Source organism: Rana temporaria, chromosome 6 (genome assembly GCF_905171775.1).
Source record: "Rana temporaria chromosome 6, aRanTem1.1, whole genome shotgun sequence".
In the NCBI taxonomy this organism is placed as follows: domain Eukaryota; kingdom Metazoa; phylum Chordata; class Amphibia; order Anura; family Ranidae; genus Rana; species Rana temporaria.
Window position 1 is genome coordinate 6,040,459 of NC_053494.1, and position 27,568 is coordinate 6,068,026.

Sequence of the window (27,568 nt, forward strand, 5' to 3'; positions counted from 1 at the left end):
GGAGGTGACCGATGCTGTGTCCCTATGTACAAGGGACACAGCATCGGTCTCCTCTCTCCTCTGACAGCACGTGGAGCTCTGTGTTTACACCCCATCATTACACACAGAGCTCCACGTCCCTGCTGTGTGCCCGACGATCGCGTGTACCCGGCGGACATCGCGGCCGACAGGTACACGCATCGCTGGGACAGTGTTTACCCGCTGCGCGCCACCCAGTGGCGCGCGCGGGTAATGCTTTTAAAAAGACGTCCAAAGACGTCCACCTGGCACTTGAGAGCCGCGCTGTGTTGACGTCTTTTGTCTATAGCGCGGGTCTCAAGTGGTTAAAATAAATCTGAACTTGGTGGCCTTTAGTGTGTTAAAGCAACGGCCTTCATTTTTTTTTTTTATAAAATGTATTGATGTGTTTTTATCTTTATTTTTATCTCCTGCAGCTTCTTTATCTACTTCACATCTACAGGCACCCACTTCAACGTCAGCTGCACATGGTGGCCTTGTACCGGCTCCCTGATTGTGGCAATGGTGGACCATGCAGGGCCGTCTTAATAGCATCATGGGCCCCTGGGCAAAGTAATGCTCTGGGGCCCCTACAGTGATGACAGTGCAGGTAAACAGACATCAAGTAGGTAGGAGGCAGACTGCCCCCCCTGTGTATCTATCACTCTCAGTGCCATCATGGGGCCCCCCAATTTCGGGGCAGCGTGGGCTCAAGGACCAGCTGCTTTGGGGAAAGTGCAGGGGCCCCCAATGCAGCTGGGGCCCCTGGGCAGTGCCCAGGTGTGCCCTCTCATTAAGACAGCCCTGGTCACAAGCAGGGGGCGGGGATTGTGCTCCTCCAGGCATTCATGGCCAGGACAAGTACTGTCAGTGAGTAAAGAGGTGATGTGGTGTTTTTTTTGGGGGGCATCAGATTGGCCCGGGGAGGGGGGGGGGTGGCTGTGTCAGTTTCATTCCGGGACACTGTATTGTCCTGGAATGAAGGTACCCGGGACAGACCTGCAAATTGTGGGACTGTCCCGGGCAATACGGGACACATGGTCACCCTTGTGGTCACCCTAGTTCGGGCCTCCTGTCATGCTGCCCATGCTACACCACTGACTTTATCCGCTGATGATTCAACAACAGATTTTCAAGATTAAATTATTTTTTTAAATCAGCACTTGGGAAAATTCCATCAAAAGATCAAAAACACTCCAGCAGCTAATATCCCAAATAGGTCTCCGAATGTGTACAATATATTCCCAGCACTTAGAGACTCACCTAACGACTACAAATTGTCAATAAGAAAAAAAAGTTTCAAATTGTCTTTCGTATGGTGCAATATAAAGAGTTTTACTAATCGCCCAACAGGAAGTTAGGCCCAGATTCTGAAAGGGCTTACGACGGCGCAACGCCATGTGCGCCGTCGTAAGTCCTAATCTGGCCCGTCGTATCTATGCGACTGATCCTTAGAATCAGTTACGCATAGATAACCATTAGATCCGACAGGCGTAAGGCTCTTACGCCGTCGGATCTTAAATGCAATTATTTTTTTCGCCGCTAGGTGTCGCCTCCATCATTTTCCCGATCGAGTATGCAAATCAGCTAGATACGCAAATTCCCGAACGTACGCGCGGTCAACGCAGTGAAGATACGACGTTTACGTTAGATTTGCGACGCGTAAAGTTGCCCCTGCTATATGAGGGGCAACCAATGTTAAGTATAGCCGTCGTTCCCGCGTCGAAATTTAAAAATTTACGTTGTTTGCGTAAGTCGTCCGTGAATGGGGCTGGACGCCATTTACATTCACGTCAAAACCAATGACGTCCTTGCGACGTCATTTCGCGCAATGCACATCGGGAAATTTTAGGGACGGCGCATGCGCAGTACGTTCGGCGCGGGAACGCCCCTAATTTAAATGATCCACGCCCCCTACCCGGATCATTTGAATTAGGCGGACTTGCGCCGGGGGATTTACGCTACGCCGCCGCAACTTTACAGGCAAGTGCTTTGTGAATCAAGCACTTGCCCGTAAAACTTGCGACGGCGTAACGTAAATGAGATACGCTACGCCGTCGTAGGTTTACTCCATTCTACCAGAATCTGGGCCTTAGACTTTATATACCAATGGGTCTTGTTCAGCTTGTGCAATAATGAAAATAGCCACTAGGTGTCACACTCTACCTTCAGAAACCAACATTTCCATCATAGTAATTTCTAGTTGATAAGGAAGTGTGTGTCTCTAAGTGCTGAGAATATATTGTACAAACATTGTTCATGCTATGGTAATACTTTTTCTTAACCACTTTGGCTGCTCAAAGACCGGGCCATTTTTTGCGATTCGGCACTGCCCCGCTTTAACTGACGATTGCGCGGTCGTGCGACGTGGCTCCCAAACAAAATTGACATCCCTTTTTTCCCCAAAAATACAGCTTTCTTTTGGTGGTATTTGATCACCTCTGCGGTTTTTATTTTTTGCGCTATAAACAAAAAAAAGAGCGTCAATTTTGAAAAAAAAAGCAATATTTTTTACTTTTTGCTATAATAAATATCCCCCAAAAAATATCTAAAAAAAACGTTTTTTTCCTCAGTTTAGGCCGATACGTATTCTTCTACATATTTTCGGTAAAAAAAAACCGCAATAAGCGTATATTGATTGGTTAGCGCAAAAGTTATCGTGTCTACAAAATAGGGGATAGTTTTATGGCTTTTTTATTATTATTTTTTTTACTAGTTATGGCGGCGATCTGCGATTTTTATCGTGACTGCGACATTGCGGCGGACACATCGGACACTTTTGACACTATTTTGGGACCATTGTCATTTATACAGCAATCAGTGCTATAAAAATGCACTGATTACTGTGTAAATGACACTGGAAGGGGTTAACCACTAGGAAGGGGTTAAGTGTGTCCTAGGGAGTGATTCTAACTGCGTGGGGGCGTGGCTACATGTGACACCACACTGATCACTGCTCCATATGACAGGGAGCAGTAGATCAGTGTCCTGTCACTAGGCAGAACAGGGAAATGCCTTGTTTACAGAGGCATCCCCCTGTTCTGCAGCTCTGTGACCCGACCAAGATCACGGGCCACCGGCGAACATAGAGTTTGCGGGGGGCCGCGGTCACAGATAGTGCGGCGGCGTGCACGCGCCCATCGCACAGCTTCTTGAAGGGGACGTACAGGTACGTCCATTTGCCTACCGCTGCGATTCTGCCTACGTATAATAGTGTGCAGCGGTCAGGCCCGTCGCGACAAGGCAAGCAAACCAAGCAATTGCTTGGGGCCCCCGAGCTGGCCTGGGGCCCCAAGCAGGGCCCTTGCCACGCTTCCTATAAATGCTGCAGCCACCTGAGTGCTCTATAGAGAGCCTCAGGCGGCTGCAGCACTGCTGCCTCTCTCGTCACTCCTTCCCCTTCCCTGTAGCATGGCCGAGCTCCTCTTTCTTCTGTCAGTCCGGCTGGGTACCGCGCGGTACAGGAGATTCAGTTTCCTGTTCCCGGCCAGACTGACAGGAAGTGCACAATGAGTGCTCTTAAAATGTATCGCTATGCTGTGGTTCCTGAAGGCTTTGCGTGCGTGCATTCGAGGGGGGGTTGTCCATTTTGCTTGGGGCCCCCAAATTCCTTCAAACGGCCCTGGCAGCGGTTGGCAAGTGGTTAAAGGTCCAATGCAGGGGTCTCCAAACTTTCTAAACAGCCTTTAGGCTTTAGGGGTCTGGACTATGGCTGGTGGGAGTAAGAAATGCCATGCCCTCAATGGGAGTAGGCAATATCCCATCATGTGTTTTAATTGGGGGAATAGTGCCCCATTGTTGGTATTAGTGGGAAGAATATCCCCCCATCATTGAAATCAAATGGAGGAATGGTGTCCCTTGTTGGTGTGAGCTGCGGGAATAGGGTCCCTGGTGGGAGTAAGAAATGCCATGCCCTCAATGGGAGTAAGCAATATCCCATCATGTGTTTTAATTGGGGGAATAGTGCCCCATTGTTGGTATTAGTGGGAAGAATAGCCCCCCATCATTGGAATCAGATGGAGGAATAGTGTCCCTTTGTTGGTGTGAGCTGCGGGAATAGGGTCCCTGGTGGGAGTAAGAAATGCCATGCCCTCAATGGGAGTAGGCAATATCCCATCATGTGTTTTAATTGGGGGAATAGTGCCCCATCATTGGCATAACCCGGAGAAATAATGCCCCAAGGGCCAGATATGAATACTTATTAAAAAAAAAAAGGACAAATTTAAATCAAAAAGTTGTGTTTAATAACAAGACGGTGTAAAGGACATTAAAAACAAGATTAATCAAAAGTGCAATTATTAAACAATTTACATCTCTCTTCTGCTCTCAGAGCTCAGCTCCACATTTGCACACATAACATACTCTATATTTACAAAAAGCACATGGTGAAAAAATATTCAAACAGGAAAAAAAAAATATATATAATTTGTTCAGTCTTAATGGAGTTTCTGGAAGCCGCATTCTGATAAAACCTTATAGGATGTAGAAGACCTTCAAGATTCTACATTATCTAACAGTTGACATACTGCACGTTCTTCTTAATTTGTAAATACTTTTTACATTATGTGCACCAACAATACAACTGGGCCTGACGCTAGCCGGCTAAACAGTTAGGACTAAAGACTGTCCCTTTACAGCTGCTACACAGGGAACGTTACCTATTGTTTATGCTATAGGGGGCAAGGCACCATATCCTAGACATTCTCCTAGAGTGAACTCAAGACTAGTTATATTATTATTATTATTCACATTGCTGTTGATGTTTATTGCTGACTTTGCTGATTTACTGTATGTGTTGATTCCAGATTAGTGGTACAGAACTCTATTCTTTTTTTAACACTATAACTCTGATTCTTTAGTTCCAGAACTGTAGCATTCTAGAGATTAGGTTCTGGTTTACAGAAGGATCATCACGTTCAAGTCTCACCCAGATCTTGTAGGTCATCTATGGAGACCCCTGGCTTTAAAAAATTTACAAATGTCATAGTTAAAAGCTCAGAGGAATTTCGAAAGACCACTGAATCATTAGTAGCCATTCTTTAAAAGTTTACATACTGTATATTCTTCTTATTTGTTATTACTATTTACACTTGGCATTGGTTGTGAACATTTGGCTCAGTTCTAGAGCATTAGTTGAATGTCTAATTCTGAAGCGGACAATAATAATTATCATTCTTTACCCCCAGAACAGTAGCTTTATACGAATTAGGGGCCAGATTCACAAAAGAGATACGACGACGTATCTCCTGATACGCCATCATATCTCTCAGAGTATCTATGCGGCTGATTCATCGAATCAGTTACGCATAGATAGCCCTAAGATCCGACAGGTGTAATTGACTTACACCGTCGGATCTTAGGATGCAATACTTCGGCCGCCGCTGGGTGGAGTTTGCGTCATTTTTCAGCGTCAGGTATGCAAATTAGCTTTTACGGCGATCCACGAAGGTACGTGCGTTTGTTACGTCGTCGCTAGTCGGTTTTTCCCGTCGCAAAGTTAGGCCTGCTTTTTCATGGCTTAACTTTAGACGAGCCATGTTAAAGTATGGCCGTCGTTCCCGGGGCGAATTTCAATTATTTTTTTTTTTTGCGTAAGACGTCCGGGAATACGAAATTACGTTACGCATGTCGCCATTCAAAAAACACGTCGGGGCGCCGTAATTTCACGCAATGCACGTTGGGAGATTTTCTAACGGAGCATGCAGGGAACGTTCGCCGCGGAAACGCGCTTAATTTAAATGGTATATACATATTCGCCAGCACACCAGGGATATGATTTGCTTTCCGGTTCCCAGCCGGTGATCGTTTCAGCACCCTTTTACTTCTTGGCCATTTCGCCGGAAGGTGTGCAATCGTAATATTTTTGAGAGTAATTTAAATGGTACACGCCCTATTTGAATTAGGCGGGTTTGCGCCGGACGTCTTTACGTTACTCCGCCGCAAGTTTATACTCAAGTGCTTTGTGAATCAAGCACTTACGAGGAAAACTTGCGGCGGTTTAACTTAAAGACGATACGTTACGCCGCCGCAGTTCTCTATGAATCTGGCCCCTAGGTTCTTGTTAACAGATGTTTACAGGTGTTTTACTTGAAGTTCAAGGTAGTCCTAGACATTGGAGGTCTTCACAAATGGATATCCAAATCTTTTCATAAATTATTAATGCCTCAGTTACAAGTTTAAAAGGCATTTTAAAACCATTAGCAGCCATCATCTAAAAGTTTACGTACTGCATATCTTTCTTAATTGTTTAAATACTCATTCGGTTTGGCATTAGCGTTAATGCTGGCTTCGTTTTATGGCTCATTTGAATGTTCCATTCTGAAGCTAGCAATGGTATTATGATTCTTCAGCCCTAGAACCACAGCATTCTAAGATTAGGTTATTGTTGTTTACTAGACATGTGCATTTGTTTTCGTTTGAATGCATTTTCATCCAAATTTCAGGGATTTTCGCGAATGTGCAGAATACGAAATCCGAAAGATCCGACATAAAAAATTATTTATTTTCGTTTTGTTGTGACAACAGTTTGATATAGATAGAAGATTCGACATGACGGTGACAATAGCGATCTCTGTCTATCGAACCTGCGGTTGAATGTGCCTAACATAACTCTATTAGTCCGAGATTATTCTACATAGAGAGAAAAGATTTGACATTATAGAGACATGAAGATTCGATGAAGCAGCTAAAAACATACGATCGCCACGAGCGGACATTTATGGTCAAATGCTCGGCCCATAGGCTATAGAAGAATTCTAATGTTGGTTGAATAGTAATAATAATTAATAAATATAATTATCACTAGTGTCATACAACATTAGAATTCTACTATATCTTGTGGGCGGAGCATTCGACCGGAAATGTACGATTGCGGCGTTGTACAGTTTAGCTGCTTCTTCAAATCTTCTTAGAACATCCGACAGACACCATAAGCCTTCAATGACTGATTCTGAACCTGACAATATAATTATGATTCTTCAGTCCAAGCACCATAGAATTTGGAGTTGGTTGTCCACTTTTGAGCCAAGTTTCATGTTTTTCTTTTGATGGCCAATTCTTAACCTGACAATATAATTATGATTCACCAGTCACAGAGTACAGATTAGGGTCTTGTTTACAGAAGATCCATCAAGTTTAAGGTAGTTCCAGACCTTGGGGGTCTTCATCCACAGTAATTATTAGCTTGAATAACTCCAGGCTCAGACCATGGAGCCATTATCAACCAAAAAAATAAATAAAAAAACTTTGTAAAACATGACATCTTGGCAAAGGACAAGGCAGTGGCCAAGTCAGCCATGAATAATTAGACAGACCACTAGGAGAAGCAATGAGGCCGAGAGGCCAGAGGAAGAACTGGGAAGTGTACTCTTGTAATTGTTGATCCACGACTCGTAGGCTGAAACTGAAGTGTACACGCCAGGCCTGTTTGGAAGGGCGCAGTCATCTCCCCAACTCACAATGCCAACCTGATACCACATCCCATTAGCTTGGCAAACGAGGGGTCCTCCTGAGTCTCCCTGGAAAAAGAGAGTTTGTTATTTAATCACACCAAATCTTTAATGTGTATGTCAAGCCAGAAAAAAAAAGTTTGGTTTTGTCTAGTTTCAGACGGCGTGGAGAAACATTAGAACTCCTATTGGGTTAAATTGCTTTCTGGGACTCCATAAGATAGATTTTCCCTCACTTCCTGTTCTGACAGTGGTTTCACCAGACAGGAAGTGAGGGAAAATCTCCAACAGGTCCACAGACAGTAATACAAATTCAGCAGTCCTCTCCTACTCTATAAAGAAAAGCATTCTCATTTCTTTCTGTGTTGCTGTTTACCTTACAGTACCGTATATACTCGAGTATAAGCCGAGTTGTTCAGCACATTTGTGCTAAAAAAAACACCCCTTGGCTTATACTCGAGTCTCGCTGCCTCACTGTGGCCATCTGCAGCCTCACGTACCTGATCTCGAGCTGTGACATGCAGTCTTAACTGCAGTTGGTGGCTGTGCAGTGTAACAAAGCCCCACCTCCTTCCCGAGGAGGCAGGGCTTTGTTACACTGGACACTGGACAGGCGCCTGACGATGTCACAGCTCGAGATCAGGTACATGAGGCTGCAGATGGCCACAGTGAGGCATGTATATGGGCACAGTGAGGCATGCATATGGGCACAGTGAAGCATGCATATGGGAACAGTGAGGCATGCATATGGGCACAGTGAGGCATGTATATGGGCACAGTGAGGTTGCAGATGGGCATTGTTGACTTTCTTTTCCACTTACAGTAGCTACTGCATTTCCCACCCTAGACTTATACTCGAGTCAATAATTTTTCCCAGTTTTGTGGTAAAATTAGGTGCCTCAGCTTATATTCGGGTCGGCTTATGCTCACCCCCATAAGTTCCGTTGATTGGCCACTGATTCCTCTACCAAATGATTGCAGCAGCAGCCAGGAACACAGCAACATCCTGCACCCAGGTCTTTATTTACAATGTCCCTGGATACCTGGATGCCTCCTTCCAATACAGACATTTCTCCAGTGAACTCTCAAGACTGGATCTTCAGTGAAATCCTTGCTTAGCCACCGAAATTCTCAGAAAACAGGCCCCCTAGCTTTAGCATAGCTGGGACCTTGAAGAGCACAGATATCAGGGTTGCTGGAAGGGCAGCAACCCTTCAGACTGGGAACTTTTCCTCCTGGACAAGAACGCTATCTACTAAATCTATATTTATACTCTCCCAAGTCACCTACTGGGCATTCTCCCCCATGGACTGGCTGAGACCACACAAATATTCAGGCTGTGAATCTGCCCCCTCCAGAAGATGGGGGGGAAGCAGTTGAGCCAGTCAGTCAGTGAAGCCCAAAACAATCACAAACTGCTCCACTGATTACAGTTGAGCCAAAAGGAACTTAATGGATTTACTTTTCCTAGCAACCTTTCTAGGAATGTGCCACACATATAAAAAATGGCCTAATAACACCTCTAGCATTGTTTTGTCAGCCTCTTAAATCAAAGTTAGTTAGTTATGTAAACATTTTTTTTTAATTCTTGTTAATTACAGAGCTACTAGCTCTTATGTTAATATCCCTTTGTCTCAGGTGGTGGGTGTGGACTTTAGGGAAATGAAGTCATGGCAGGAAGTGCATCATTAGACTTGAAGCCCACTCACAAAATCTGCATATAAATCTGAAAAATAAATTTGCTGCATTGGCTTCATTTCCATTGTGGATGGGTCTAGGGGAATCTCATGTCTTCCAGTATTCCTTAAAGGGGAGTTCCAGGCTATTTTTAGTTTATTAAAAGTCAACAGCTACAAAAAGTGTAGCTGCTGACTTTTAATAAACAGACACTCACCTGTCCCACGGGCCAGCGATGCGGCTGCCCAGAGCCCAGCTCCTCTCCCCCTCCTCTCCGCCGTGCCAGCATTGGAACTGTGAGCACCTGGGCCATGACAGCTTGTAGCTTCATGGCCGGGCGCACACTGTAATTGCCCGAGTAGTGCTGCGCTTCCATTAATTCCATTCCATTTCCATCAATGTGAGGAGTATCAAGGACACCTCTAGAAGGAAAGCGGTGCTAACTTTTCTTTCAACTCAGCAGAGTGATGTCTACATGCTTGAGGAGTGCGCTTTTCCTCCCTTGAGAAGGTACACGCATCTGACCACTCAGTGGACCCTTGGTCCCTCCTACTGGTCCGGGGGTGGCGATTGTAAATCCGCAGGGGTTGCCATTCTTGTCAGGGGCGGGCGCTTCACGGTTGACTCCATCCACAAGCTAGTCCGTGGCCGTCTTTTGGTCATAGACGGCTCGAGCCGTGGGATCCATAGGGAAAGGTACCGTGAACTATTCGTGGTGCCGACCCTATGGATCTGGGCGTTCCAGGATTGACTTTATGCTCACTTCAAGAACAGTAGTGCTTTGCTTCAAAAAAATATACCATATGTAGCTTTAGTGGGGCTTCAAAGCGTCTTTAAAGCCTCAATAGAAGTCTATGACAAAGGTTGCTTAAAACCCCACGGAAACCTCATGGAAGCCCCATCGAAGCCCCACCAAGGCCTCATCGTAGCCCCATTGAAGCTCCACCAAATCATCATCGAAGCCCCACGAAGCCTCATCAAAGCCTCATCTAAGCACCAAGCAAGAGCAAGGTGTAAACAGGACTGTAATCTAACCATTTTATTTAGTGACAGGAGCTTCGACTGGCGTACAGAGAGCTTTGACAAAGCCTGTCCGAAGCAATGTTTTGAAGGAAGTGTAAACTAGTCCTAATAGAGGGGAAATCGTCCAATGAAGACACTAGTTCTGGTGACATCCCAGGATTCACTCCACACCGGGATTTCCTCTCACTTCCCATTGTAGCTATATGACAGGAAGTGAAGGGAAATCACTTCAATGGGACATAGATGGCGGAAAAAAAACCTCACAGGGATTATAACCCTTAGTTGCTCTATCCAAAATGTTTTGCCTTTAGTTACACTTTATGTTTTGGATGGAATGTGAAAAGGGTAAGAATCCCTGTCAAGTTTTAAAATGCTACCCGTGTCAAGCTGGTGTGGTCCAACCTTCTATTTGTCTTGGGTGTCCTGATGGGACATCCAAAATGTTACAGTTGTCACCAGAACAGCAGTAAATAAGAAATCTTCAACTTTCTGTTGTATCTCAAACAAAGGCAAACAAATAAAAATCTTCCCAAATGGGACACACAGACTGGTTAGTCATTCCTCCCTCTATAAAGTATATAACAAAGCTTCATCAAAATCAAACCATTCAATTGTTTTTCTCCAAGTTTTATGAATGAAGACACCATGATATTTAGATGTAAAACGCCATTCATGTGATTGTTTTTTGGTGGGTAGGTTTTTGTACTCACCAGGCAGGCGTCCTGCTGTCCAGACTGGTACCCGGCACAGATCTGATCAAACTTGATGACAGTCTGGGTGGGAGTGTACGCAGAGTCAATACGGTACATCTTGTCACATGACTCCCGGCTGATCAGTGGCACCATGACTTGCTGGAGGGTCCTCGGATAACCCAGGTTTACTGGAGAGAGGAGAGATAGATTTATAATCTAAATAAAATGGAGCATTTAAAGCTGAAATTTATTCTGTTTATTTTCTTTCTTCCCTGGTTCCTTCGTTTCAAATCCTTCAAATTGCTAAAGAAAGTAGATGGAAGGAGAAGACAAAAGAAAGTAGACAGAAGGAGAACACAGACGAAAGGAGAAGACGGAAGATAGTAGACGGAAGGAGAAGACAGAAGAAAGTAGACAGAAGGAGAACACAGACGAAAGGAGAAGACAGAAGATAGTAGATGAAAGGAGAAGACAGAAGATAGTAGACAGAAGAAGAACACAGACGAAAGGAGAAGACAGAAGATAGTAGACGGAAGGAGAAGACAGAAGATAGTAGACAGAAGAAGAACACAGACGAAAGGAGAAGACAGAAGATAGTAGATGAAAGGAGAAGACAGAAGATAGTAGACAGAAGAAGAACACAGACGAAAGGAGAAGACAGAAGATAGTAGACGAAAGGAGAAGACAGAAGATAGTAGACAGAAAGAGAACACAGACGAAAGTAGACGGAAGGAGTAGACAGAGGAAAGTAGATGGAAGGAGAAGACAGAATAAAGTAGACAGAAGGAGAAGACAGAAGATAGTAGACGGAAGGAGAAGACAGAAGAAAGTAGACAGAAGGAGAAGACAGAAGTTAGAAGACAGAAGGAGTAGACAGAGGACAGTAGACGGATAGAGAACACAGAAGAAAGTAGACGAAAGAGAACACAGAAGAAAGTAGACAGAGAGAGAAGACAGAAGAAAGTAGACAGAGAGAGAAGACAGAAGAAAGTAGATGGAAGGAGAAGACAGAAGCAAGTAGACAGAGGGAGAAGACAGAAGAAAGTAGACGGAAGGAGAAGACAGAAGAAAGTAGACAGAGGGAGAAGACAAAAGAAAGTAGACGGAAGGAGAAGACAGAAGAAAGTAGACGGAAGGAGAAGACAGAAGAAAGTAGACAGAGGGAGAAGACAAAAGAAAGTAGACGGAAGGAGAAGACAGAAGAAAGTAGACAGAGGGAGAAGACAAAAGAAAGTAGACGGAAGGAGAAGACAGAAGAAAGTAGACGGAAGGAGAAGACAGAAGAAAGTAGACAGAGGGAGAAGACAAAAGAAAGTAAACGGAAGGAGAAGACAGAAGAAAGTAGATGGGAGGAGAAGACAGAAGAAAGTAAACGGAGAGAGAAGACAGAAGAAAGTAGATGGAAGGAGAAGACAGAAGAAAGTAGACAGAAGGAGAAGACAAAAGAAAGTAGATGGAAGGAGAAGACAGAAGAAAGTAGACGGAAGGAGAAGACAGAAGAAAGTAGACGGAAGGAGAAGACAGAAGAAAGTAGACAGAGGGAGAAGACAAGAGGATAGCAGACGGAAGGAGAAGACAAAAGATAGTAGACGGAAAGAGAACACAGAAGAAAGTAGACGGAAAGAAAACCCGGAAGACAGAAGGAAGAAAGAAGAAGAACAAGAAGGAAGAAGATAGAAGACAGATGGCATAAGGAAGAATAGGCTGTGATGGTCGAGTGGTTAAGGCATTGGACTTGAAAAGAAGAAGAAATAAGTAATAGGACTAAAAAGACTGAAGGAAAAAAAAAGTAAGAAGAAAGAATAAGAAAAAAAAAGGAAGGCAGAAAAAAAATTACAGAGAATGAAGAAGAAGAAAAAAGAATAACTGTGTCCAGCACTTTCTGGGCACCAGGACTAAAACTACATCTTTATATATATTTTATCTATGTATTGAATGTTTTGCCTGGGGATCTGCTTTGACTGGAGACAACTTTTAAAGTCATCAAACAAAACCCATCACCCAAATCATCGGCAATAAAATAAATCATGGAGACTTGTGAGAATCTTGGAACACAGCAATCCATCCCAGACATCAAACCCCCTGCCAGAACACACGCCGATGTACAAGAGAACATACAAGAGGTTTCTGAGAACTGGCTCCGTTTCTAAATGGCACCATGCCTGGAACACTTCCCCTGGACGGGCGCCAACCGCATGATTAACAAAACCCATTACCACAAAGCCAGGGACTGTTTTATTAAAACAAGATTAGGAGATTTGCCTACAAGGTTTATCAGGGGATTAGAATAGAGTGAAAATGGATTAACCTGATTAAAGTAAATGGATCTGCTAAATATTTAAAACATATCTTAATTAAATGCAGTGTATCAGACACTAAGTGTGTATTTATTTGTAGTCAGGGCGTTGACAGATGTTTGGATTCAACAACTGCAACAAAAAAATAAATAAATCTTAATTCTCTCTAGTTCAGATACAAAGGGAAACCAAAGTATACAAATATCACAAGAACATTTAATGCAACAACCTGCCCCTCTGCTCTAGCAGGCAAACCCCACCCAGTTGAAGAATACTATTGCTGTAAAAGACCTTCAGCATCTATCACATTTATAAGTGTGCCATGTGCTTGCTCCTTTCCTGCACCCTGCCAGCCATGGGCGTCCGCTCCATAGGGCAAGGGGGGGGCAATTGACCCCCCCTGGAAAATCGAGAAGGTGTTGAAGAGTCTCGCGGCTGTGGGCTGTCTGAGCAGTCCCGGGCCGGATGTCACACAGACACAGCGAGCAGAGTGAAGCCACCTCCACCTCCAGTGTTTATGTTTACACAGGGAACCTGCTGTGCCCATGCCGTGCTGATGGCTGATCTGAGGTACTGAATGGGATGGGGGGGAGTCCGTCTGTGCTGAAGGGGGGGTTTGTTCTGAATAGGGGTCCATCTGTGCTGAAGGGGGGTCTGTGCTTAATGGGGGGGCTGTGCTGAAGGGGGGGTCCATCTGTGCTGAATGGAGGGGTCTGTGCTGAATGGAGGGGTCTGTGCTGAAGGGGCGGTCTGTGCTGAAGGGGGGTCCATCTGTGCTGAAGGGGGGTCCATCTGTGCTGAAGGGGGATTTGTACATTCTCTAGGCTATATTTATATGGGCATGGAGTGAAGCTGAATTACCTCAAGAGTTATTTCACACTGCCAGCTGGCTGCGCTATCTGGCCGCTTTACCATCATTTAAGCTGCGCTATTTGGGTGCTAGCAGGGTGCTTTTAACCCCTGCTAGCGTTTTAAGAAAGGGTTAAATGCATATTGCATATATAGCGCCGCCCCCCCTGAAAAAATTTCAGCGGACGCCCATGCTGCCAGCTCCTGTGTCCTGCAGTGATATTTTTGGAGGACATATGCACCCGATGGGTCCTTGACATATAGTCAAAAGAGATTGAAGCAATCACATCACAATTAGGGGTATGATTGAAAAAAAAAAATAAACAAAAATTCACATAGCTATCTGGCCCGAGAAACTGCATGTGCAAGCAAATCGAATGTTACTGGATTAATGATGGTAGAAAATAATCACTTGTGCATTATGATCATCAACTTCATCTAGTGGTCATAATGCAGAAAATAAAATAAAATGTTATTAGTTTATTTTTTGGCCACTAGATGGAGATAATGATGATAGAAAATACAAATGTATTCGTATTATCAGGGCTGTCTTAATGAGAGGGCACACCTGAGCACTGCCCAGGGGCCCCAGCTGCATGGGGGCCCCTACCCTTTCCCCAAAGCAGCTGGTCCTTGAACCCAGGCTGCTCCTCTACATCCCAGATATCCCCCCAGCACTCTGACCCCTCTACACCCCAGATACCCCCCAGCACTCTGACCCCTGTACACCCCAGATACCCCCCAGCACTCTGACCCCTCTACACCCCAGATACCCCCCAGCACTTTCACCCCTCTACACCACAGATATCTCCCCAGCACTCTGACCCCTCTACACCCCAGATATCCCCCCAGCACTCTGACCCCTCTACACCCCAGATATCCCCCCAGCACTCTGACCCCTCTACACCCCAGATATCCCCCCAGCACTCTGACCCCTCTACACCCCAGATATCCCCCCAGCACTCTGACCCCTCTACACCCCAGATACCCCCCAGCACTTTCACCCCTCTACACCACAGATATCTCCCCAGCACTCTGACCCCTCTACACCCCAGATATCCCCCCAGCACTCTGACCCCTCTACACCCCAGATATCCCCCCAGCACTCTGACCCCTCTACACCCCAGATATCCCCCCCAGCACTCTGACCCCTCTACACCCCAGATATCCCCCCCAGCACTCTGACCCCTCTACATCCCAGATATCTCCCCAGCACTCTGACCCCTCTACACCCCAGATATCCCCCCAGCACTCTGACCCCTCTACATCCCAGATATCCCCCCCAGCACTCTAATCCCTCTACACCCCAGATATCCTCCAAGCACTCTGACCCCTCTACACCGCAGATATCCCCCCCAGCACTCTAATCCCTCTACACCCCAGATATCCTCCAAGCACTCTGACCCCTCTACACCCCAGATATCCCCCCAGCACTCTGACCCCTCTACACCCTAGCTATCCCTCCAGCACTCTGACCCCTCTACACCCCAGATATCCCCCCAGCACTCTGACCCCTCTACACCCTAGCTATCCCCTACCTCCTTCCTACTTGATTTCTGTTTACCTGCACTGTCTCCATTGTAGGGGCCCTAGAGCATTACTTTGCCCAGGGGCACATAATGCTATTAAGATGGCCCTGCGTATTATTATTATTATTATTTTTATTATTAATAATTATTCTTCAACATTTATATAGTGCCAAAAAACAGACAGAATAGTAAAAATACAATAAAATATAAGTGGGTTAAGAGGGCCCATAGGATCATCAGTTCCATCTAGTGGTATTTTTCTGGAATTGCACTTTTCTTATGAACAAAGAATAAGGTAATGAATGTATGTGAGGGGCGGTATGGAGGAGGACGGGCCAGAGAGGGAGATCTGATGTTCAGTTGACAAGTTGGGATTCCAGTGCAGCAGAGTCACCATGCTGTCAGCTCAGACAGGAAGTATGGAGCTCACTGGATTTTCGGCAATTTTCAGTAATTGCCGTGTTTTTTTTACAGAGGTGAATGGGGAACAGTACACAAGGTGCAGAGATGTACAGAATGTTTTGTTCTGTGTGACATGCATTTACAGCTAATTGGAAAAGCAGCGATGTCAATAGTCACCCGACTGGAAAGTGAGCCCAGGCACATAATCAGTCACATTGCCGTGCATGGAGTCATCAGAACTATTTCGATTAACTTTGTGGCTAATTGTCCCACTGGGAGGTGTGATTATAGTTTTCTATGCATCAGGATGTTTAAAAAAAATAGAACTGGCTGTACTTTTTCCAGGAATAACTCTAGTAAAATTCCAGAGATTTAGGCCCCTTTCACACGGACGGACCGTACAGGTCTGCCTGTCAGTTTTGATGGCGGACCTGAACGCAGAGGTGTATTTAGGTTTTGTGTTGCCCTAGGCCTGACTAAACTCATGCGCCCCCTAATTTAAATACGACCCACCCTTCCTGTCAAGGACACACCCCTTCCTATTTAAGACCCGCCCTGTCCTGCCAGTAGCTTCTTTGCAGCGCATTAGGAGCGGTAAATATACCGTTCTTAAAGCGCCCCTGCCCACTGAAATTAAAATGCCGCCCCACGCAAAGTGCCGCCCTAGGCCTAGGCCTTGGGCGGCCTAGGACAAGATACAGCTCTGCCTGAACGGCCGCTCCATGCATCTCTATGGAGCGTCGGATGTCAGCGGAGACATGTCCGCTGACATCCGACCCGATCCGCTAAAAACAGACATATGGGGATACGTCCCCATCCGTCCATGCGGATCGGATAGGGTAAGATGCTGTCCGTTTTCATCAGATCGCTCCATAGGAGACAGCGGCGCCCGACAAGCCCCTCGCCGCTCAGTGAGCAGAGAGGAGCTTGTCATCCGTCGGCTCAGCGGAGATCTGCGGATAGATCTCCTGCTGAGCTGGCGGGAGCAGGCAGACCCCGTAGCGACGGGGTCCGCCTAGTGCGAAAGGAGCCTTATGTCCTGTACACACCATCGGTCCGTCTGGATTTTTTCATCAGTTATCCGATGAAGCTGACTTTCATCAGTCATGCCTACACACCATCAGTTAAAAAAACGATCGTGTCAGAACGCGGTGATGTAAAACACGACGACGTGATGAGAAAAATGAAGTTCACTGCTTCCGAGCATGCGTCGACTTGATTCTGAGCATGCGTGGATTTTTAACCGATGGACGTGCCCACAGACGATCGTTTTTTTTCTATCGTTTTTTTAACCATCAGATAATTTTAAAACAAGTTCCTAGTTTTTTTCACCGATGGATAAAAAACCGATGGGGCCCACACACGGTCCATCAGACCGTTTTCATCAGACGAACCGATCGTGTGTACGCGGCAGTAGGGACAGTCCAAAAAATGTGGGCTTAAATCTGACCTCCAGCCTTCCCTTCAGTCTTGCACCGGCTTCTCTCCTGGACTCAAATGACTTAGGGCCAGATCCTCAAAAGGGATACGCCGGCGTATCTACTGATACACCGTCGTATCCCTGTTTCTATCTTTGGAACTGATCCACAGAATCAGTTTCCCATAGTTAGGCAGAAGATCCGACATGTGTAAGGGACTTACACTGCCGGATCTTAGGATAAAGTACCGCATCCGCCGCTGGGGGCATTTTGGGTCGAAATTCCGCGTCAGGTATGCAAATTAGCACTTACGGAGATCCACAAAGCTTTTACGCTTCGTTTTTTCTCCGTAAGTATTAAGTTGCAAACGCAAAATTAGGGCTGCTTTTACAAAGTGTAAACTGTTTACACCTTGTAAAAGTAGACCCTTCTTACCCGCGGCGCTGTTATTTATTTATTTATTATTATTTTTTTCCCGCCGTATCTTTTTTTTTTTCCCGCCGCAATTTTTTTGACCCGGCGCGATTCACGAAGCTCGGCGTAACGTAATTTCGCGCTATGCACGTCGGGAAAATGACGTCACGAGCATGCACAGTACGTCCGGCGCGGGAGCGCGCCTAATTTAAATGGGACTTGCCCCCATTTGAATAGGAACGCCTTGCGCCGGCGGAATTCAAGTTACACAGCCCAAAATTTCTAGGTAAGTGCTTTGTGGATCGGGCACTTAGGTAGAAATTTTGCGGCGGTGTAACTTAAATCAGAATATTTTAGTTACGGTGGCTCTTTGTGGATCTGGCCCTTACTGCCCATACACGCGGTCGGACTTTTTGACAACAAACTTCTAAATTCCCAGGTTTTCAAAAAGATCCATAAAATACAAAAAAGGTACAGCGCTAAAAATATTGAGTGATAATAACCAAATAAGTGAAAAATAGTGACAAATTCAAAAAAATGTGAATAAGATGATATAAAATAAACGTTTGAAACCAATATTATATTAATGTAAAAGTCCCAAGTAGTGAAGTGGTTAATAATTTGAAAAAAGAAGGGGGGTGCACTGAAAAAATCTTCTTCCACCAAAAAGGGACACCCAGGTAGTGAGATGTAGTCTCCTTACCGAATCCACTGACCGCTATATCAGCGGTCAGTAAGGCACAGGGATGATTATAGTCTTCCCAATCAGACTTTCTCCGGCAGGTGAATGGAAAGGGCAGATCCTCAGCAACAGTCCCCAACACATGGAATAATATGGCTCATATATATTGGAAAAATTAACAAAAACACTCTATAGTGAAGTACTGCAAAGATCGCAGATTTAATAAAGGTTGGGTTGCACTTACAGTTAAGATGAATATGCCTTTCCCCGACGATGTCATTTACAACGAAACGTGCGTAGGAACGGCCGGATTTTGCGTGGAACGTCATCACGCTCACGAGGAGATACACACACACACGGAGACCAGCTGACAGGACTGGATCGGATCAAAACGCCACTTTCTGTCTATCCCATGCCATTTTAATTCATCTTAACTGTAAGTGCAACCCAACCTTTATTAAACCCATGATAGTTTTGGGTTCTTTCTGGTTTCAGATATGACTAGATGCATTGGCACAAGAATACAGAATTGTTTTTACCTCCATACTTTGTATCTCCCCAGCCAGTGACCCAACAACTTGTGCCGGGAGAGAAGACCACGGATGCCGGTGGGATACAGATGGGTTGAATGAACGGGGTGAAGGTGATTGGTTTTGCCAGTCCCAGCAAGGCGATGTCTCCACTGCTTCCCATTCCACTGAACTGGGAATTAACAATGAGCTGGATCACTCTGACCGCCACTTCATTGGCGGAGGGGGTGTCTATTCTGTAGGCCCCCAGGTATACGGTGTAACGAGAGGCTGATGATGAACTGAAATTCAGATAAAAATTGTTCAAATGTTAAAAAAAATCATCTGGACAAACGAGACATACTTGGTGCATCAAGCTGTATACTCAGTCTAATAGGAATAATCACATGTGGTTCCAGCTATATATATATATATATATATATATATATATATATATATAGCGAGAGATAGATAGATAGATAGATAGATAGATAGATAGATAGACAGACAGACAGACAGACAGACAGATAGATAGATAGATAGATAGATAGATAGATAGATAGATAGATAGATAGATAGATAGATAAAGAAAGGAAGATAGATAGATAGATAGATATATAGATAGATAGATAGATAGATAGATAGATAGATAGATAGATAGATGGATAAAGGAAGATAGATAGTTAGATAGATAGATAGATAGATAGATAGATAGATAGATAGATAGATAGATAGATAGATAGATACAAAGAGAGATATAGATAGATAGACAGAGAGAGATAGACAGAGAGAAAGAGAGGGAGAGAGACAGAGGGAGACATAGATAGATAGACAGAGAGAGATATAGATAGATAGACAGAGAGAGATAGACAGAGGCAGGGAGAGATACAGACATAGAGAGAGAGAGAGAAACAGAGAGACCGAGAGACAGAGAAACACAGAGATAGATAGAGAGAGAGACAGCGAGAGAGAGAGTGCTAGACAGAGGCAGAGAGAGAGATAGACAGAGAGAGAGAGATAGACAGATAGAGAGAAGCAACAAGAGATAGACAGAGAAACAGAGAGAGGGGCAGAGGGATAGAGAGACAGACAGAGAGAGAGAGGGAGACAGAGAGAGACAGAAAGAGAGAGGCAGAGAGAGAGACAGAGAGAGAGGCAGAGAGAGACAGACAGAGAGAGAGGAGCAGACAGAGAGAGAGGGAGGCAGAGAGAGAGAAGCAGAGCGAGAGACACAGAGAGAGAGAGAGAGACAGAGAGAGATAGACAGATAGAGAGAAGCAACGAGAGATAGAGAAACAGAGAGAGATAAGCAGAGGGATAGAGAGACAGAGAGAGAGGAAGGCAGAGAGAGAGACAGAGAAAGAGAGAGGCAGAGAGAGAGGCAGAGAGAGAGAGGCGCAGACAGAGAGAGAGAGGGAGGCAGAGAGAGAGAGAAGCAGAGCAAGAGACACAGAGAGAGAGAGAGAGAGAGAAGCAGAGGGACAGATGGAGAGACAGACAGAGAGATAGAGAGAGGTAGGCAGAGAGAGAAACAGAGAGAGAGACAGAGAGAAAGACAGACAGAGAAAGAGAGAGGCAGAGAGAGGCAGAGAGAGAGAGGCGCAGACACAGAGAGAGGGAGGCAGAGAGAGAGAAAAGCAGGGCGAGAGACACAGAGAGAGAGAGAGAAGCAGAGGGACAGAGAGAGAGAGACAGACAGAGAGATAGAGAGAGGTAGGCAGAGAGAGAGAGAAACAGAGAGAGAGACAGGGAGAGAGACAGAGGCAGACAGAGAGAGAGAGTGGGAGACGTGGCAGAGAGAGAGAGAGGCAGAGAGAGAGACAGAGAGAGAGATAGACAGAGCGAGAGACAGATAGAGAGAGAGATAGACAGAGAGAAATATAGACAGATAGGCAGAGGCAAAGAGAGATAGATAGAGGCAGAGAGAAAGAGACAGTGAGAGAGACAGACAGACAGATGCAGATGGACAGCGAGAGAGACAGAGAGAGAGAGAGGCAGAGGCAGAGGGACAAAGAGAGAGAGACAGAGAGAGAAAAAGATGGGGAATAGAGAGAGGGGGAGAGCGAGGATATGGATATACATAGATAGAGGAGAGAGAGAGGGGGGGAGAGAAAAAAAGAATACGATAACACTTATATTTGTCTTATTTTGGAAAAGAGATGTTCTCTCATCTCCGGTCTAGTGTTGAAAAATATAACTGCCGTTCTTTGCTCAGTGCTTAATATACAGATCATGATTTCCAATGGGGGTGGGGGTGGGCACACCAGCATGGTAAAGGAATTTTGGTGTCATCAGCCCCCTAAGTGATGCTGCATAAGAATATATGGAGGGTGCAATCCAGAGAGAGGAGCCAGAAAGCTCAGATCTCAGAAAAGTTGAGGTTTAGCGGCATCACTATGTCAGGGCCGCGGGCCAACATGGAATTTAGACTTTGGTCTATTATGTCTAAATGTAAATATTCTGTACATACAATATATTAAAAACATTTTTTAAAGGAAGTTTTAACCATAAATAACTAAAATCATAACTAAGCTCACATAATTTCAATACCCCCGCCCCCCACACAACCCCTTTGGTCAAATAAACAAGCTGCAGTTGAGAAGAACAGAGACTCACAATTGGAGGCAGTGAGCAGCAGTCATCACCCACTGATTGGAGATGAGGGACCCCCCACATATAGCACGTCCATTAAACCGCAGGCTGACCTGCCAAGGCCACATCCCCTCCATAGCATCTGTACCACCTACTATACGATTGGCCACCGCTGGAGACCCACAAACTGGAGAGCTTGGTACCGTGTCAATTGGGAGGACCGAAAATGACAAAACTGTAGTGAAAATAAATAAATAAATAAATAATAATAATAATAATAATAAATGTAGTGTACACACACCACAGTCACACACTTTCAGTATTATACATTTATATAGCTCTGACATATACTGCAGTGCTGTACAGAGGACACTGAGCTGTCACATCCATCTCTGCACCAGAAGAACTTACACTCTAATGTCCCCGTCCCACACTCCCTTCCCCAGTGACACACTGGAGAGGAAAAAGTAAATATATACAGTGGAACCTCGGATTACGAGCATAATCCGTTCCAGGAGAAATCTCGTAATCCAAAGATACCCAAGGCCAGATACAAGTCCAAAGGAGATCGAAGATTTGCAGTCCAGGGACCTCGCCTGTGGAATGCACTACCAACCACCATCCGACTGGAGTCGGACCACTTGGCCTTCAGGAGAAAGATTAAAACCCATCTCTTCTGAGGTCAAGGGGTTCCTTACCCATGAAATGGATACAGCGCCCAGAGGCGATTCAGTTTGCATGTGTTGCGCTTTACAAGTCTCTCTCTCTCCAAAGCACTTGCATATCAAAGCGAGTTTTCCCATTGAAGTCAATGGAAACTAAAATAATTTGTTCCGCATGCCAAAATCGGCCAAAAAGGCCAGAGGACACTTTGGCTCGTTTCCTGCGCCCCTGTACCTCAGGCCAAATGAGGTACTGCAGGCCTATTTTCGGCTCTGCTCGGCTCCTGCGCCCCCATACCCCAGGCCAAATGAGGTACTGCAGGCCGATTTAGCTTGAATTCTGCTCCTCTTGCAAGTCAACACTCTCAAACCGAGTCAGAATTAAAAAAAAAAAGTTGCTTGCAAATCAAAACGCTCTCAAACCAAGTTACTCTTAAACCGAGGTTCCACTGTGTATATATATATATATATATATATATATATATATATATATATATATATATATATATATATATATATATTGTACACACACACTGAAGCCACAACCCTGTTATTATTATCCATGTATATAGCTCTGACATACCATAGTGCTGTAAAGAGAACACTGAGGGATCTTATCAGAGCTTACACTCTAATATCACTCCACAGTTGAATACGTCATTCATATATAAGATAATATATTCTTTGTAATAAGAGTTTTATAAGCACACAATGCATTATGAAAACATTACAAACATAAACAGTTATAAAATATCTTTCCTTTTTGTAAAATAGTAAATACGGTTTATAAATTGCGGTGTAGATGAATGTCTCTGTGACCCGTAAAGATCTATCACTCTCCATCTACAAATATTGATGTAAAATCAGATTGTGCGATTTGTTGACATTTCTGACAAGGGTTACTTTCTATTTGATTAACAAGGTAATAAAATATAATTTGTAGAGCGGCGTGTTCCTCCCTCCCGGTGAGTAATGTGTGTCTGACATATATGTAAACTCCCAGCGTGTTGGTTCATGTAGTATACATCCCCGCTCAGCTCACGGATGCTGCGTTTGAATGTATTGCCGTGACATGCGAACCGCAGCCTAGATTGCAAGCTCCTACACCCAGACAGCATCTGATATCAGGTGCCCCCGCTCATAGGATGCAGATGTTATTGGGTGCGTATTCATATCTGGGGTCCTAATGAGCCCAGACAGGAGATAGAGAGATACAAAGTAACATTGCTTATAAACATTGATCAGACAGGAGAGAGAGAGATACAAAGTAACATTGCTTATAAACATTGATCAGGCAAGAGAGAGAGAGATACAAAGTAACATTGTTTATAAACATTGATCAGGCAAGAGATAGAGAGATACAAAGTAACATTTAGCCAGATTCAGAGAGAGTTACGCCAGCGTATCAGTAGATCAGTAAGAAGCTTTCGACGTGAACGTAAATGACGCCCAGCCCTATTCGCGAACAACTTACGCAAACGACAAAAAATGTGAAAAATTTGACGCTGGCCCGACGTCCATACTTAACATTGGTACGCCTCATGTACGCCACATATAGCAGGGGTAACTTTACGCCCGGAAAAGCCTAACGTAAACGGCGTATCTGTACTGCGTCGGCCAGGCGTACATTCGTGAATTGGCGTATCTAGCTGATTTACATATTTTTAGGCGTAAATCAGCGTACACACCCCTAGCGGCCAGCGTAAATATGCAGTTAAGATACGACGGCGTAAGAGACTTACGCCGGTCGGATCTAATACAAATCTATGCGGAACTGATTCTAAGAATCAGGCGCATAGATACGACGGCTCGGACTCAGAGTTACGACGGCGTATCTGGAGATATGCCGGCGTAACTCGTACGAGAATCCGGGCCATTGCATTTTTTTTCAAAATTGTCGCTCTATTTTTGTTTATAGCGCAAAAAATAAAAACCGCAGAGGTGATCAAATACCACCAAAAGAAAGCTCTATTTGTGGGGAAAAAAGGACGCCAATTTTGTTTGGGAGCCACGTGGCACGACCGCGCAATTGTCAGTTAAAGCGACGCAGTGCCGAATCGCAAAAAGTGGCAAGGTCCTTAACCTGCATAATAGTCCAGATCTTAACCGGTTGACAAAAAAAATAAAAAAACCCAGTGGGTGATTAAATACCACCAAAAGAAAACTTATTTATGTGAACAAAATAATAATAATGTGATATATTCAAAGTGTGACAGCGCTGAAAGCTGAAACTTGGCCTGGGCAGTAAGGGGATGAAAGTGCCCAGTATTGAATTGGTTGAGTGCAATACAGAGATAAATTATAAAGCAACATTTTTTTTACAAAGAACTGGAATTTAACATTTTACAATTTACAGACTAAATATTATGATTATGGAAGCTGGTTGCAGACTTACCGGACATAAGTAGGAGGTAGGTGGCGCTCTTCATTTAGGCTTTGAATTCGGTAGCTCTATAAACTGGAGGATGAAGCCAGGACACTATATAATGAAGAATTGGATGAGGATGAAAGATGGTTTATTTTTTAATGAGGAGTCAGAAGAGGTTGAAGTGAGCTCTTGAAATGAATATGACCCTTAATAGGATAGATAAGGTTATTCATATGGTAGAGGAGGAAATAGGCTCACTATACGGTGAGAAGGATCGCTATGTGGTGAGGATTTGGAGAAGAATAGAGGAAGCTCTCTATATGGAGAAGAAATGGACAAGGACAGAGTGTGCCCACTGTACGATGAGTAGGTGGGTGATGATGGAGAAAGTTCTCTGTATAGTAAGATAATGGGTTTTAATGGGGTCTGCTCTCTGTGGTGAGGAGTGGATAAGAATCGAGTTAGCTCTCTATGGTGAAACGTTGGATGAGGATGGAGATAGCTCTCTATAGTGAGGAATGGATGAGGAGATAGTCCTCTATGGTGGAGAGTTGGATAAGGATGGAGCCAGCGTTCTATGGTGTAGAGTTGGATGAGGATGGAGCCAGATCTCTATGGTGGAGAGTTGGATGAGGATGGAGCCAGCTCTCTATGGGTTGGATGAGTATGGAGCCAGATCTCTATGGTGGAGAGTTGGATGAGGATGGAGCCAGCTCTCTATGGTGAAATGTTGGATGAGGATGGAGCCAGATATCTATGGTGGAGAGTTAGATGAGTATGGAGCCAGATCTCTATGGTGGAGAGTTGGATGAGGATGGAGCCAGCTCTCTATGGTGGAGAGTTGGATGAGGATGGAGCCAGCTCTCTATGGTGAAATGTTGGATGAGGATGGAGCCAGCTCTCTATGGTGGAGAGTTAGATGAGTATGGAGCCAGATCTCTTTGGTGGAGAGTTGGATGAGGATGGAGCCAGCTCTCTATGGTGGAGAGTTGGATGAGGATGGAGCCAGCTCTCTATGGTGAAATGTTGGATGAGGATGGAGCCAGCTCTCTATGGTGTAGAGTTGGATGAGGTTGGAGCCAGATCTCTATGGTGTAAAGTTGGATGAGGATGGAGTCAGCTCTCTATGGTGTAGAGTTGGATGAGGTTGGAGCCAGATCTCTATGGTGGAGAGTTAGATGAGGATGGAGCCAGCTCTTTATGGTGGAGAGTTGGATGAGGATGGAGTCAGCTCTCTATGGTGTAAAGTTGGATGAGGATGGAGTCAGCTCTCTATGGTGTAGAGTTGGATGAGGATGAAGCCAGCTGTCTATAGAGAAAACGGGAGCTCTGTCTGCTTTAGGCTTCTCTGTCTCGGTACCTTTGCTGAAGGATCTGCTGACACACTGACCCAGCAAAGATCCCGGACTGGCCTCTTATTCTGGGAATCTGGATGGACAGGTTCCAGAGCCCCAAGGGATAGATGGTTGATCTACTCTATATTACATCTACTACAAGTAGATATTTACAAACAATGGGTTGGCACGTGGCACGCGGGAAGAGAAGACAATTTCAGCCTGTGATAAATATGGAGACACCCACTATTGTTTCATTTTCCTTTGGAGGAATTAGTCAATTACAAGTAATATGACTCGTGATAAAGGAATGAATCTTCTGTTCTGGTGAGTGGCGGAAACCTAGAAAACTAAAATATGTTACTATTATTAATTATTTCTCAGAATTTATATAGAGCAAACAGTTTGTTCAAACTTTACAAAATAAAAAGAAACACAACAGTTACAATACAGTTTAATAAATATAAATACTGCATACTTTGTGTCATTCAGATACATATTAATTATTTCATGAGGTTTCAATTTGCTTCTTTGTCTTATCTGCTTGACCTTTTCTGCTCCTTAGAACTATGTCTGTTGTGTGTTTCAAGGAAATTAAGCGCCAATCATTTACTGTGTCTATTCAGTAAAGGAAGGGGCCGATAAATTACATATTTCAGGACAAGAGAGTTGGATAGAGGAAGGAGTAGAGTTCTCCAGCAGTGCAGAATGTTTCAGAAGAGCGGGAGAGAAGAGTTATACCGGCCTACACACGGTCGGAAATTTGCGACAACAAATGTTCGATGTGCGCTTTTTGTCGGAAATTCCGACCGTGTGTAGGCTCCATCTGACCTTTTCTGTCGGAATTTCCGACAACAACAATTTGAGACCTGGTTCTCAAATTTTCCGACGACAAAATCCATTCTCGTAAATTCCGATCGCGCGTGGACAATTCCGACGCACAAAATTCCACGCATGCTCTGAATCAAGTACGAGACGGAAGCGTTCGGTCTGGCAAAACTAGCGTTCGTAATGGAGATAGCCATAGGCATGCGCACAGGGTGTGCCAGGTGTGCCCAGGCACACCCTAATCACCCTGTGCCGGACAGATTTCCCCTGCTGCTTGGCTACAGAGAAAGCGACTCAGGAATCTCTGTCCTGAGCCCCTTTCTCTGTCTCAAAAATGAAATATCAGGGGTCCGTTTAGGCCCCTGAAATCTCACCAAAGCCCCCCCCCCCCCCCAATGGTGCTCCTAAAAGATTGTAAAAGAAAATAATAAAAATGTATTGTAAAAAAAATAAAATAAAAAGTAAATAATAATAATAAAAATAATAAAATAAAATAAAATAAAAAGAATTGTAAAAAACATTGTAAAAAAATAAAAAATAAAATAAAATTGTAAAAATTAATAATAATAAAAATAATAAAATAAAAAGTAATAATAATAAAAATAATAAAATAATAAAATAAAAATAAACTACTGACAACAGTCCCTGCCCACTGACACCATCAACTGTACTACTGACACTGTCCATTGCCCTATATATTAATATATATATATATACACACACACATATACATACATGCATGTGTGTTTGAGCTTTGGGGTGCACACCCTAATGTAATAGGCTGCGCACACCTATGGAGATAGCACATTCGTCACGCTGTAACGGACTGAAAAGCACGAGGCTGAAA

General features: G+C 44.4%; 1 protein-coding gene across 1 annotated transcript in view; it reads right to left on the reverse strand.

Moving 5' to 3' along the window:
• LOC120942864 (polyserase-2-like) overlaps window positions 1-26,662 on the reverse strand; it is a 38,455-nt gene extending 11,793 nt beyond the window's left edge. Inside the window, exons 1-5 of the mRNA XM_040355788.1 lie at window positions 24,587-26,662; window positions 21,554-21,764; window positions 18,968-19,239; window positions 10,856-11,025; window positions 7,289-7,514 (exon numbers count right to left, since the gene is read on the reverse strand). Of these exons, the coding sequence (XP_040211722.1) occupies window positions 7,289-7,514; window positions 10,856-11,025; window positions 18,968-19,239; window positions 21,554-21,764; window positions 24,587-24,620 (913 nt within the window). The 5' untranslated portion in view covers window positions 24,621-26,662. The remainder of the gene's footprint in view (window positions 1-7,288; window positions 7,515-10,855; window positions 11,026-18,967; window positions 19,240-21,553; window positions 21,765-24,586) is intronic.
• Between the last annotated feature and the right edge of the window lie 906 nt (window positions 26,663-27,568).